Source organism: Panthera tigris, chromosome B2 (genome assembly GCF_018350195.1).
Source record: "Panthera tigris isolate Pti1 chromosome B2, P.tigris_Pti1_mat1.1, whole genome shotgun sequence".
Taxonomy (NCBI): Eukaryota; Metazoa; Chordata; class Mammalia; order Carnivora; family Felidae; genus Panthera; species Panthera tigris.
Window position 1 is genome coordinate 22,235,924 of NC_056664.1, and position 14,158 is coordinate 22,250,081.

General features: G+C 39.2%; 1 protein-coding gene across 2 annotated transcripts in view; it reads left to right on the forward strand.

Moving 5' to 3' along the window:
* The window catches only part of F13A1 (coagulation factor XIII A chain), a 164,642-nt gene that overhangs the window by 11,872 nt on the left and 138,612 nt on the right, over window positions 1–14,158 (forward strand). For both annotated transcript variants that reach the window (XM_007073130.3, XM_007073131.3), the window contains exon 3: window positions 1,080–1,268. In XM_007073130.3, the coding sequence (XP_007073192.1) occupies window positions 1,080–1,268 (189 nt within the window). The remainder of the gene's footprint in view (window positions 1–1,079; window positions 1,269–14,158) is intronic.

The window sequence follows — 14,158 nt, forward strand, 5'->3', positions numbered from 1 at the left end:
CAGCAGCTGTGCACCCTGTGTTCACAGCCGTGAGGGCAAAGCATGCAACAGGTGGGTTCAGGGAAAGGGTGGGTGGGCAGGAGGCTAGTGTACCCCCACCAGCCTCTCTCATGAATTCCCCTTTAGAACTCCAAGTGTGCACACAGAAATCTGTCTCTAGACTAGATCTTGCAAACTACAATGTAGATGGGTAGAGTGACCTCCACATTGAGTGATCATTTGCAGAGGGAACGGGAGAAAGGTGGGAGGGGATCTAACTGTTACCTGGTGCTATCATGTCTCAAATAAGTGTATAACTGACATATACTCTCCCAATTCCAAAAACCAAAGGAAAAACCTATAGATTTTTTCAGCATACCATGGTTTGACTTCCAGACTGGTCATTTAGGAGCTAGGGAAATGTGAAGCTTGTTCCTGCATGTTCAAAGTGGAAACCGTTATATGTATCTCAATGAAATGTCAGTATCCTTTTTCCACACTTGTTCTTTTCTTTCTTGCCTTTGAGGAATCAGATCTACTTTTAGAAATAACAAAAGGAGGGGTTTTTGACCCTTTCTAAAGTAAGAGGAGAATTTTGGATTAAAGGTTAACTTTGTCCTTGTAACATCTCTTTGAGGGTTTATCATATTTGATTCTTCCCTTTTTAAAGATAAGAAAATTGAAGTGGCTATACTCTGCTTATCCCTAGTTAGTGACATAGTGAGTTGGTAGTCATGATGGTGACCACCTGCCATCATGAAAGAAGTGTGAGTGTAGGAATGTGAAGACTTGAACTCTGGTCCTAGTTTCTCTGTACCTAGACATGTATGGGAGGCATCATCAACACTGCTCTGTCTATCCTACAAAAGTGCCCTGTGGTATAAAATGAGATTAGAGGGGGGAAAGCTTTTAAAGTCATCGTTAGAACAAGAATGTCACAAGAGACTGACCCCCAAATCCACCAGCCCCCTGTAGAGGGTTCTATCTAACAGGCCTCATTAACTTGCTTCTTCAAGAAAAAACAATCTATTTTTTTTTTTGAGTTTTGGTTAAACCAAAGTTACTCAATGGTTTCCCTTAATTGTTTTCTATGTGTGTAGACTACCTTAATGTCACAAATGTTCACCTGTTCAAGGAGAGATGGGACACCAACAAAGTGGACCACCACACTGACAAGTATGAAAACAACCACCTGATTGTACGTAGAGGACAGTCTTTCTTCATTCAGATTGACTTCAATCGTCCATACGACCCCAGAAGGGATTTCTTCAGAGTGGAATATGTCATTGGTAAGTGCCACACACAAGTCATGTCATGATAGTCCATCTATGTCATCACATCATGATTGTCATGATATCATGGGTTGCATAGTAGAAAGGGATACAGGTGCAATTGTGTTATTTCCTAGAATTATACTGTGACAATTGGCTGGACCTGGGACCATATCCAGCTCCAGGACCACCTTATATTCTAAGATGGGTCTGTATAATGCCAATAATACCACCAATAATTTGGGCCTACCCTGGTAAAATTCTTACATACTAAAAGTGAGTATAATTAATACAAAATGTTAGTTAATTAAATTATTTTTCACAAATGGTTTTGCAATCCTATAATGTGGCTTTTAGTTTATCAGCTCTACTCTTATGATTTATTTGGTTTTATGTACCAAAATTATTTGCAATTCTTAGTATTATTTGAAATTCTTAGTATATAATCTCCATACAAGCATTTCCCAAAGTTTGCTTTGCTCTAAACTGCTCCCGTGTAATGGCTCATAAAATATAGACCATCAAATAAAGTTCACTAAACATTTATACTCTAATCTCCTTTTGTAGGTTGACAATACACATTAGCTTAACAGTTCAGGAAGGTACCATTTAAGTCTGTTTGGTTCAGTGTTTCCCCAATTAATTTTATCCTGGAATCCTTTATGTTATAGCTATTAACATTTGACACATTTTAGTAAATATTTATCTAGACTTTTACAAATATAGCAAGTAAACACATGCACAAAAAAGCAAAAATGGTTCAATATCAAAAAAGCTGTCCATATAATCCTATATATAAATAAAATAAAAACCAAGCAATCAAATTAATACTCACTGAAAGGAACATATTAAACTCAGCAGCTGTTTTTTTTTTAAAGACTTTAAATAAGATAAAAGTAAAAGAAATCTCCTCAATTATAATAAAGATTATTTACCCCAAACCAACAATTTTTGGTATCCTAAGTGGCAAAAAATTCATTTAATTATAATCAGAAATTAGGCAGAGATACCTGTGATTGTCATTCTTTTGTTGTTGTTGTTGTTGTTGTTGTTGTTGTTGTTGTTGTTAAGCATTGCTTTAAGGATTCAGCAAATGAACAATTTAAGAGAAATATCCTATAAATACTGGGAAAGAATAAAATTACATATTTTGCTAATGCTATGATAGTATATCTATCTATCTATCTATCTATATATATATACCCAACAGATTCAAGAAAAAAAGCACAGTATTAAGAAAACTGGTAAAATGGCTGGATATAAAATAAATTTTAAAAAGTTAGTAGCCTTTCTCTTTAGCAGTGAGGACCTAGAAATAGAAATAAGAAAAAATATTCCACATATAAAAGTTACTAAAACTATGAAATGTAAAAACAAATTTTAAAAACCAAGACACACAGTGCAAATAAAGCAGCTATTAAATCTTAAAAAAAGACATGAAAAACCAATGAAAAGACAAATATGGTTTTGGATGTGATATCTCCATTTTTTTAAGTCTCCCCAAATTAGTATATAAACATAGTGCATTTCCAATTGGAATCCCAACAGAAGATTTTTTTTGTCTTGAATAAAATAACAGAGTTCATTTGTAAGAGTAATTACTTGGCAATAATCAAGAAAATGATACAAAGAAAGAATGAATAGTAGAGCACTTTCTATAAGAAGTATCTATTAGAACATACTATCAGAAGTGTTTCGTGGAACAGAATAGAGAATCCAGAAATAGATCTCAGTATGTAAGATTATTTAATATAGTTGTTGGTTTCATGGAGTAAGAAAAGTACATGGGCTTTTTGTTTTTTTGTTTGTTTTTTTAATAACGTATTTTACATCTCGGTATTTTAGTATATATGTATATTTATATTGGGTGTATATATTTGTTACATGTAAGTATATGCACTTGACATATTTTTGTATTTAATATATTTATCTATACATGTGTAATTATATATATTATTTTACATGTATATATATTTGGTTTATACCTACCAAAATACCATAAGTGACCATATATATGAACAAATGACCAATCAATGGATAAAAGATAGAGCTGGAAAAATATTCAGAACACACATATGAGATAAAAGGTTAATGTAGAAAAAAATCTCTTACAAATTGACAATCTGAAGACAAGCAATAGAAAAATAGACAAAGTATATGAAGAGACAATTCAAAACAGAGAAAATCCAGATAACCTGTAATCATATGAAAACATGCTCAAATTCATTAGGATTGGGAAAGCCAAAGTCATTTATATCCAACAGGCAAAAATTTAGAAAAACTGTAATATCTGTTGCTGACATGTATGTCTAGAAAAACACACATTGCTGATATAAATGTACAATTTCATAACCTCCTTAGAATGCAATTCGGCAGGATCAGTTTTAGGATTATCAGTTTCAGGATATTAAGAGGACATATGCCTTTGAGCTAACAACTCCACTCTTAGAAATCTATACCATAGGTATTTAAAATCTAGTTTATAAAGATGGCTATTATTTACTGCAGCATTATTTATAGTGGCAAAAAATTAAAAAAAATCTCTTAATAATGGAATGGCGGATATATTCACACAATGAATTGTTACTTTTAAAAAAATAATGAATTAGACCTATGCCAGATGATTTCAACAGAGGTGGTATTGAGGAAGCGAAATATGGAGGAGTACCTATGATCTTCTCTACATGCAACTGTGTTCATGCATAGGTCAATAGAGTGTTGTGAGTGCAGAAAACAGTAAGAAGCACACACATAGGTGATGATATGCATTCCTTGGTGGGAGGGTAGGAAGGAGGGAGAAGCAAAAGGAAAGGGGAAACTAGTGAGGAAGAGAGAAAAAAAGCAAGCATGATATCATTATATGTACGCATCTAGATAAAATTATTGATCTATGTGGACATATACATATGTGTATATATGTATATGTGTAATTTATATACACATCTATATTTATACATATACATTATATATATAAAGAAATTACAAATAATACAATCAGAACTAAAAATAAACAGCACTTCCTTAGAAAAAAAGTCTCTGGCCCCTAACTACTCAAGGTATATGGTTTGTACTCACTTTCATTTACAGTGCAAATTCATACATAAATGTGGGGAAATTGGTTGAAGCCAGAGTGGAAATGGGAAAGGGGGAAAAGAGATCCCTGAGTCAGAATGAACATCATCAGTATGACGTGTGGGTTCTGGGCAGAACTGTTTATTATCCCAATTGTGGGGTAAGAGAAAGAAAAACTAAATCACTATTTCTCTATGTTAAGTGAAATGTAATAACCACAATTTCATTACATTTAGGGAGCAGACTATTATTGTTCATATTTTTTAACACAATTACTTCAGGTGAGAAAAGACTCCACAGCTAATATTTTTCACAGTATTTTTAAATCTGATGAAAATTTATTTTTATTTCTTTCCCTAAGTGCATTTATCTCTTTCAAGTGTGGGGTGTGTGTGTGTGTGTGTGTGTATGCACATTTGTTTGGAGTAGAGTCGATTAAAATGCCCTTCACACCTTTATAATGTAATGATCACTCCATGCGAGTCAACAACACACTTTTGAAGTTCCGTCCCCAGTTTTGCTCCAACTACACAGGAATTTTATCTCCTTCACAGCCAAATGTTTCGTGCAGCAAGGAGGGAGGAAGACTTTGTCCCTGAAGTGGACTTGACAGAGGTCTGAGGCTCTTTCCACAGACCGTTCAGAAAATAGCTACGATAATGGAAGTTTTAGGAAAACTGACACGATGAGTGTGAGGTCGGGTTCCCAGTGAGAGCTGGGAGCCACCGGGACAGCATGCCTTGTCCTTAGGGAGGTCTGGGCACTACCACCGCATCCCCCCAGCGAGCATGTGAACTCTTTTACAAAGGACTTTTTTCCTTCAGTAAAAAGGTGGGATGGGGGAAGCATAGCAAATTTGCCTTTGAGATAAAAATCTATATATTTTAAAAACCAACACGTATTCTAAATCCTTCTTAGAGCCCATGATGTGTACTTTCAGAGTTAAGCTGTATTCCAATGCGTGTAGCCCATAACAGGCATCATTACATTTGAGGATTTTGTATTTCCAAAATTATTGCAGAAACAAGGAAAGAAAACTAGCAAAATTCCAGAGTCTACTATTTAGTGCATGAGAATTCAAACACATTTCTAAAGGGCTGTAAAAGACCAATGATAGAGGATTTATCCAAGGCAGTCTCCTTTCTGCGTCCCAGGTCATTCAGAGAGTGCCGTGACCGCCCAAGGTTTCACCACCAGTGGTAGGACCAAGAGTGAAGAAAAGCACATTGTGGGACGCTCATGGGGCTCAGAGATTTTTCTCTTAAACTGCAGTATTTCTTTCAATAGGATTGAATAAAACCATGAAAATTGGATTTTAAAAGTGATTACTGTAATGAGAAGAAATGTGTCAAATGTGCACTGGAAATGAAATTAAGAGCAAAGTCTTATACATGTGGGTGCACCTCCATTTCAGGAAACATAGAAAGTGGAAGTAGTGATTTAAAAAACAGAAAAGAGATGGGCGCCTGGGAGGCTCAGTCATTTAAGCATCCGACTTCAGCTCAGGTCATGATCTCACGGTCTGTGAGTTCAAGCCCCACGTCCAGCTCTGAGCTGACAGCTCAGAGCCTGGAACCTGCTTCAGATTCTGTGTCTCCATCTCTCTGCCCCTGCCCCACTCACGCTCTGCCTCTCACTGTCTCAAAAATAAATATTTAAAAAATTAAAAAAAAACAGAAAAGAGAATACTTTGTAAAAAAATAAACAACACATAACAAATCTCAAATATTTATTTTAAAGTGTTTATAACACGATTAGATTTATCAGCACAGATCAATTTATGCACTACTTTCAAAGAATATAACCATGGCCTAGAGCTAGCTATTATTATGTTAAAAACACATAAAAAAAGTAACTTTACACTTAATTGTTTCCAGTTTGCATTCAGTTCCTTATTATTGTTCCCTTCTCTTCCCCCGCCCCCCCCCCCCCGTAACTTTATGTAAAATGAACTGGGGTGTGTAAACTCACGGGAGTTTCCTTTTTAAATGTTTATTTTTTGAGAGAGAGAAAGCTCAAGCAGGGTAGGGGCAGAGAGAGAGGGGGACAGAGGAGCCAAAGGCTCTGAGATGTCAGCACAGAGCCCAATGTGGGGTTAGAACTCACAAACCATGAGATCATGACCTGAGCTGAAGTCAGATGCTCAACCAACTGAGCCACCCTTGTGCCACTGAAGTTTCCTTTTGTTACTGTCTTCAGAACCTAAGGCATATGATTTATTTATAAGTGATTCTGCCTTTAAATCAAGTTTTTTTCTTTCTTTATATTTATTTTTATTTTTTTAAACATCTATTCATTTTTGAGAGACAGAGAGAGAGACAGAGCATGAGCAGGGGATGGGCAGAAAGGGAGGGAGACACAGAATCTGAAGCAGGCTCCAGGCTCTGAGCTGTCAGCACAGAGCCCGATGCGGGGCTTGAACCCATAAACCGCAAGATCACGTCCTGAGCCAAAGTCGGATGCTTAAACGACTGAGCCACCCCTTTCTTTATATTTAAATATTTAAATAAATAGACTCTGTCAGATGGTCCCAGCTTAATCCTTTGCTGGATCCTCTGGTTAGAGAAAGTGAACAGGGGAATTAGTGCATCTTCTTGGCTAGGGCTTTCCATGCATGAGCTACAGATGGTCTCCATGCTTTGATAACTGTGTCCATTAGTTGCTGGAGGAGCACAGCCATCTCTGTGAGTTTGGTGGGATGTGTTAATGGATTTGAGGAGGTGGGGTGTGGCTGAAAAATGTTCCCAGTAAGGTCTATGGAACCTTTTCTTTCTTTCCACCTCTGAGCCTAAAGCCATGACATATCATGAAAGGAATGCAGCAGGATTAATTATAGATTTTGCTAACCTGTAGCTGCAGCCATGAAAATTTAGGAATAGCTGATGGTGACACTTTGTTATACTTTAACATAGAGTCTCCTTCTTGTTTGATACTCTGTTGAGAGAAAGTCATTCTGAGGAAAGAATTCTGAGCTGGATTCCTTACCAGCCATCCCCCTCAAAGTAGCCCTACCCAATTAGCCCTCCAAGGAGAAGACAGGGTTCATGAGCAAGTTCCTTCCTCCCTGGGCCCAATCACACAGCCCAAGGTGTGCAGGCCAGCACCTGCCACATCTTCTTGCCTTCCTGCGGTGGCTCCCCCAGCTCCAAGCTTCATATTTCTGGTGATGACAGAAAGAAGAGGGGAGGCATGGCCTCAGCAAAGCCTGTTCCTCCCATCAGGACAATGAAAGCAAACTGGTTCAGCAAACTATTCATGTCTCATTTGCCACCCTTATCTGTAAGAGAAACCATTAGATTATTTCATTTTTTCAGTCTCTTCAGAGGAGAGGGAGAGGGAGTGCTAAGAGCGGATACTGGTGGACACCCAGTGGTGTGTGTTAGCAAGCCCCTTCCAGCTTCCCCATCCCGTGAGTCTGAGAGTGCAGCTCACTGATAGCACACTGAGGGTATTCATCCTGAGCCCAGGTGTTTACAGGACAATATCAATTGCACATATTCTGAATTTTTTTTTCTTTTTTAATATTTTTTATTCATTTTTGAGAGAGAAAAAGAGAGATAAAGAGAGAGAATGAGCATGGGAGGGGCAAAGGGGGGGAGAGCAAGGAAACAGCTGCAAGCCCGATGTGTGACTCAAACTCACAAACCGTGAGGTCATGACCTGAGCCTAAGTTGGATGGTCAACTGGCTTAGCCACCCGAAGCCCCTATATTCTGCATTCTTAATCACATAAACCATTGAAATATTCTCAATGCTTCAATATTTCTCTTCCACTCATTTCTTGAATAGCATTCATGGAAAGCCAGTCTGGGGTGTCAGACTCTGATGCATCTTAAGGATGGGTGTGACATCAAAATTTCTCAGTGGGGGGTTCAGGATTGGAGAGAGGGTTAGAACCTGGATTAGGGCAGCCATTGTAGCAATGGAGAGGTTGGATGGGATTTGAGCAACATTTGGGTGGCAAAATCCACAGGACTTGTGATTGGCAGTCTGTACAGGCAGAGGGGTAGAAAGAGTCAGGTACAACTCCCAGGTTGCTGGGTTGTGTGACTATGACAATAGAGGCTGGCAACTCCAAATGAGATAAAGAATGCAGGGAAATTGGGAGAAAAGGGTGAGTGTGGGAAACGGTAATGATGATAGTGGTTCCCACTGATAATTCACTCACCAGCACTGGGAACTGTGCAGAGGTTCTGTGTACTTTCCATTTAATGCTTTAGGCACCCCTGTGGGCATGGGACTAAGGTCATCCGCATTTGTCAGATGCGATGAGTGTTGGAGGAGTATAAGTAACTTACTCAAGGTCACATCTGGAGAATGCTGGGGCTACAATTCAATCCCAGACATTCTCTCCTAATCACAATGCAGACTACCTCCACCAATGAAACAGTGGAGGCATAAATGGGATTCGGTTTGAACCTGCTGAGTTTGCAGTACTTGAGGGACTACCAGATAAACATGTCCAATAGACAGTCGCTGAAGCTTAGGGACTTGGTTTGGATTTCATACATTATAGATGGGTGGCAAGATCATTCAGACAAAGTAAATCAGGTAAGAAGCAGACTGAGGCTCAAATCCTGAGAGCAAACAACTCTTAAGGAATCAGTCCAGGAACTAGAGCCCCTGGAGGAGACAAAGACCACATGAACAGATAAGTAGAAGGGAAAATCAGGGAGTGCCGTGTCACCAAATCCAAGAGAGTTGGGTAGAAAGCATGACCAGCTTTATCAAATACAACAAGGAGATGCAGAGACATAAGAACTTCCAAATGGACTCAGCAATTATGGGGGCACTGGTTACTCAGGGAGAAACCAAATTTTAATGGTTTGAAAGTAAATGAGATGTGAAAAGTGGGCATAGAAAATGTGGACTTATCCTTTTGGATGAGAAGAAAAGACAATTGGGATAGTAACTGGAGAAGAATGTAGGTTAGATAAGGTGGTGTTTTGGTTTGGGTGTTTACGATTGGAGGTACTTGAACATGAAGGGAGCCGTGGGTACAGAGCCAATAGATGAGGAATCCTCAAGAATCAAGAGAAACTCTGGTGGCTGATGGAGAATGCTGGAAGAAGTGAAGAGACATGGATGAGGGATTGTCTAGGAAGAAGAATCTGTTTCCTCTGAGGGTGCTGAGAAAAAGATATGGGAGAATGTGACTGCATTATGCAGAAAGATAGGAAACTGATCATGCCTGATAACCTCAAGTTTCTCAAAGATGTAGGAGGTGAGCCCGTATAGCAGGAGCTGAGGAGTGCAAAGAACCGCGTCTTATATCTGAAAGCATCATCCAGACCGTTTAAGACTTCTGGTTCCCTTTAGATTTTTGGCTCAGAGAATCCAGATAAAGTCACCATCCATTGGGCACCTGGGTGGCTCAGTCGGTTGAGCATCCTACTCTTGATTTCTGCTTGGGTCATGATCCCAGGGTCGTGGGATTGGGCCCCTTGTCAGGCTCCATGCCAAGTATAGAGCTTGGGATTCTCTCTCTCTCTCTCTCTCTCTCTCTCTCAATCTCTCTCTCTCTCTCTCAATCTCTCTCAATCTCTCTCTCTCCCCCTCCCCCACTCATACTCTCTCTTTCAAAATAAATAAATAAACATTAAAAAAAATCACCATCTGTGGTTTTCATAGACATAGCGCAGTTTCTCTGCCAAGATATTTCTTGCCCCAAATCATGTAGCTGGTAAGATCTAGAGAATTACTTCTTAGCCTATGCTCTCTCTACTATTTCATGCTGTGTTTTAATAAAAATAGGACACCCATTCCATCATTTTGAAGCAGCATTTATATGGGATGTCATTTCAAATTTTTCCTTCTGTGTGTTTCTGCATTGACGATAAGTATGTTCATTTTTAAGCCTTTGTGAAGTGACGAATAATGGCATCTAAGAAACTAGGACAATGTTTCCCAGAGTGTGTTCTCTATGAACACGTGTCATGTGAAAGACTCCTTAAAAAAGTGGTCAAATGCATTTAGGTCATGCTGTGTTTCATACCTTTTCTTGGAGAGTCCCAGCACACATTAGTATTTTAAAGTCTCTGGGGATACACAGCATTAAAAAGCAAATCTTCTTTAGCCTTTAGCTTCCCCAAATTGTCTTCCTATAAACACTACTCTACCATGTTTTTATTTTCATAACACCCTTCAGTAAAAATGCACAACTCAGTCTAGGAGAGGCTGAGCTACTGTTACAAATTACCTTAATTCTACAAAATACTGTAGTCTATGGGTTATGGTAAGTTAATATACTATCTGCTTTTTTTTCTCTCTTTGATACTTTAGATTTTGTGCCAACATTAAAATAACTAATAAATTTGGCACTTCTGTTCACCAACTTTTCTTTTCATAAAGGAGTACTTTACTTTTCTTTTTACATTTGTATATATTTATTTGCCAGATTTTTGTTTGGCTTCGGTTACCATAAAGTCAATTTACTTTCCTTTTTAGTGTGTTTATTGGACTCTTACTGAACACCTTTCATGTGCAAAGCACTATATTGGGGTTGGAGTAGTAATATATGTTCATTTTCTGCTCCCAAAGAGTCTGGAGGGGACAGCCAGCACACTAAGAGTTGAGCTGAATGCCAGTATCTTGAGCACAATGGTTGGAAAGCATCTTGGAGAGAGAGATTGACCGTGTGACTAGTTGGAAGAGTCCCCCGGAAAGTGCTGGATCTCAAAGGATGAGTAGGAGTTAATGCCATGAAATGGGAAAGTATATATTCTAGAAAAAATAATGTGAAGTTCAGTGGGGAAAGAAAAGTTGGAAACATATTGATGACCTCCTATGCCTTGACTTGAAGTTTAGATATTATTCTATAAACAGTCTCTGTGGAAGATTTTTTTAAAGGAGTATATTAAAAAGCTGTAAGTGTCTTCTTTTTAGATTACTGTAGCAGAGCATGAAAGATAAATTGGAGGGCTGAGATTGTTGTCAGGGACAGCAGTAAGAGACTTGGGCAGGGTGGGAGAAAGACTGTTACTATTGGATGACAGAGTAAATGTGCAATACATCATTCTATATGATTTTTTCCTCTTTAAAAATTTACCTTATAACAAGAAGTAGTAAAATTGTGGGTTTGTTTGTTTTTCTTTTTCTTTTTCTTTTTTTTTCATGGTCAAATAAGACTCACCTGTAGTAAAGTAATATACTATGGTCTGAGGTAAAAGAGTGTGCTACAGCGACTGATACTTTGCCAAGCATGGAGTCACATCAGGGATGATAGCTCCTCTGATAAAAGGGGTGGGAACCAGCACAGTGGATGGGGAGGCTTTGGGGTCAGGCAGACCCAGTGAGAGTCCCAGTTCACCACTTAGAACAATGGCAAAATCACTGAACCCCCAAGTGACTGTTTTCTTACCTGAAAATATTTACTTCTGGCAGCTATTTATGGATTAAAGGAGATAATGTATATGAAAGCATTCTTCTTACTCTCACAACACTGGGAAGCAGGAAGGGTAGGAGTAAGCCTCACTGAAAAATCTGGAAACTTAAGTGCACAAGAAATGAGGGATTGACCCAGGGTTAAGCAGGGGAGGGGAGATCCCCTGTCCCTAGCTTCCCCTCAGATGATCAGAATCTTAGCTCAGTGGTCTGTCCACTTCAGCCCCTTTAGAAGGCAGATGCATGGCCAAGATTGTAATCAAATAGTAAAATTAATCCTAGTTATGTTGTTTGGTATATTAATCCATTTATTCTCCTCTAAATTCCGTGATTGTCTACCTGTAAATGGATACTTTTGCTGAGGCACTAGCTTAGCTTGACTCTAGATTCAGGTGACTCTTCTGCAGCTTTCTATGGGATCAATTTCCCACTATTCTGTATTCTGCTGGTAATGCCCCACCCTCACCCTGGGTCTGAAAAGAGGGCAGTGAGAGAGAAGACGGTAGGGTGAGCCCTCAGAGACTATGTAGTCAGGACCAGTGGCACTGAGTGAGGTTCTCCAATGAAGGACTATTACCAAATAAGAACATGCTGTCAAAAAGGCAATAGGAGGCCATTGCTCTCTCTTTTCTTTCCTGGTAGCAAAGCAAAGGTAATGACCATTGAACCTCCAAACAAAAATATCCAGTATTTACAACATCCATGCTGACAGCTTAATTAATCAAATAGAAAGCCTGACAACCCACAGGCCAAGTTCTGCCGGGAATTATTTGCCTACAGTTCCAGCTGAAGTGACAGAGGTCGTTTAGTCTCAAAGTAGGAGGAATCTATATCCATATTCTAGTGCAAGAGACCTGCAGGGAGGCCCCTCGGCCCTGCCTTGTGACCCACATCCCATCCTGCAGAGCTGGAGATTCTAAGTGAAGCTTGGGATCCTTAGGGCAATAGAGTTGCCAGTGCGTTTCATAATATCAAGTGTGCTGTGTGGCACAGTCGTAAGGGACTGTGGAGTTTAGAACGAGAATCCCACACAGATGCCTGGCTTCTTCCTCCTCTTTCTCCCTCTTTTTTATTCCCCTAATTTTCCATTGCCCTCACTCTCCTCTGTTTCTGTCTTCATGCTGTGTCTTACATTGACCTCTTTCACTTATGAGAATTCATAACCTTGACTAATTAGCACCCACATAATTGAAACTGTACGTGACCAGAAACCCATGGTCTGAACTCAGGGATGATTCAGTGTGAGCACTGCCGGGCTTTTCCATATAATTCTAAGTCTTTCTTGCAGTATGTGAAGTTAGGGGTGAAAAGGGAGAGGGGAAAACATTTAATGAAAACTAATGTGCCCACTGTTAGACTTTGCTCTTAAGTCTCCGGTCGGTAAAAGAGAGACAGTGTCCAAGTGGAATGAAAATCCACTGAGGAAAGGGTAAAACTGAGCTAATTGTTCATAATCAGTGCCCTCTCATTACTCCACAAGTGTGTTACATGGACTGATGAGGGACTGACTGGAAAGCTCTTGGAACTCCTTAGTGATAGTTGCTTGCTAATAAGATGACCCAATTACCAGCCTTATTTTGAATATTGCAACTGTATAGGAAAGCTAAATCCTTATTGTATTCCTTAAGGCAGTATAACCTTCATACAACATTACTGTAACAGCAGCCAGAGCCAGACAGGTGTTAGATGACCACAAGGCAAGCTATAAATAGCTGTACCTCTCTTTTGCTTTCCTTTTCACCTTTTGTTTCTTCTCGGTATCTCAGCCCTTGTGAATTTCTACCTTTTCTTGTGATTTCTCTTAACTCTCCGTCTCTTTCTCTGTTTTTCTCTTGCTTTGACTCTTGTTATGTCTCTCCTACACACATACACACTGTCCTGTGGGTGAATGTTTTGGTATTTACCCATCAGTTAGGGGAGTTGCAAGAGTTATAGCAATTTGTGCATGCGTTCACAGGTTTTCTTCAGCCTTCAGGAAGCCAGGTTGGATTCTCTGAATGCCCTGGACTGTCTCTGGCTAAAGTGTATCTTAGTCCCCTAAAGCCTCCTTTGCTGTACTGTTGGAGTTTCTTCAGGGGGTCTTGATGTAGCTTCTTTCATTTCCCTACTTCCTTTCCATTTCTGTGTAGGTGACTTTATAATATCTCATCTCATCACTGGTTCAGTGAGTTTTTGATGCATAAACTTTGCTGTGTCTGGCACTGTGTGAGATATCACAGAGAATTTAAGACACCATTCCTGTCTTTAAAGAGCTTGTTATAGTTGAGGTGGGAAGAATTCCACAACTGATAAACACAAACCATATAGTATAAAATCAAGGGCTGAACTGACACAGTTCTCTACCAGAAATGTGTCACAGAGGCAGGCAGGCATTGCACTTGTCAGGCAGGAGGGACCTAAGCTAGAGTGGAAGGGTGAAGTCTTGGACAAAGCAAACAGGTCTTGAGATAGACC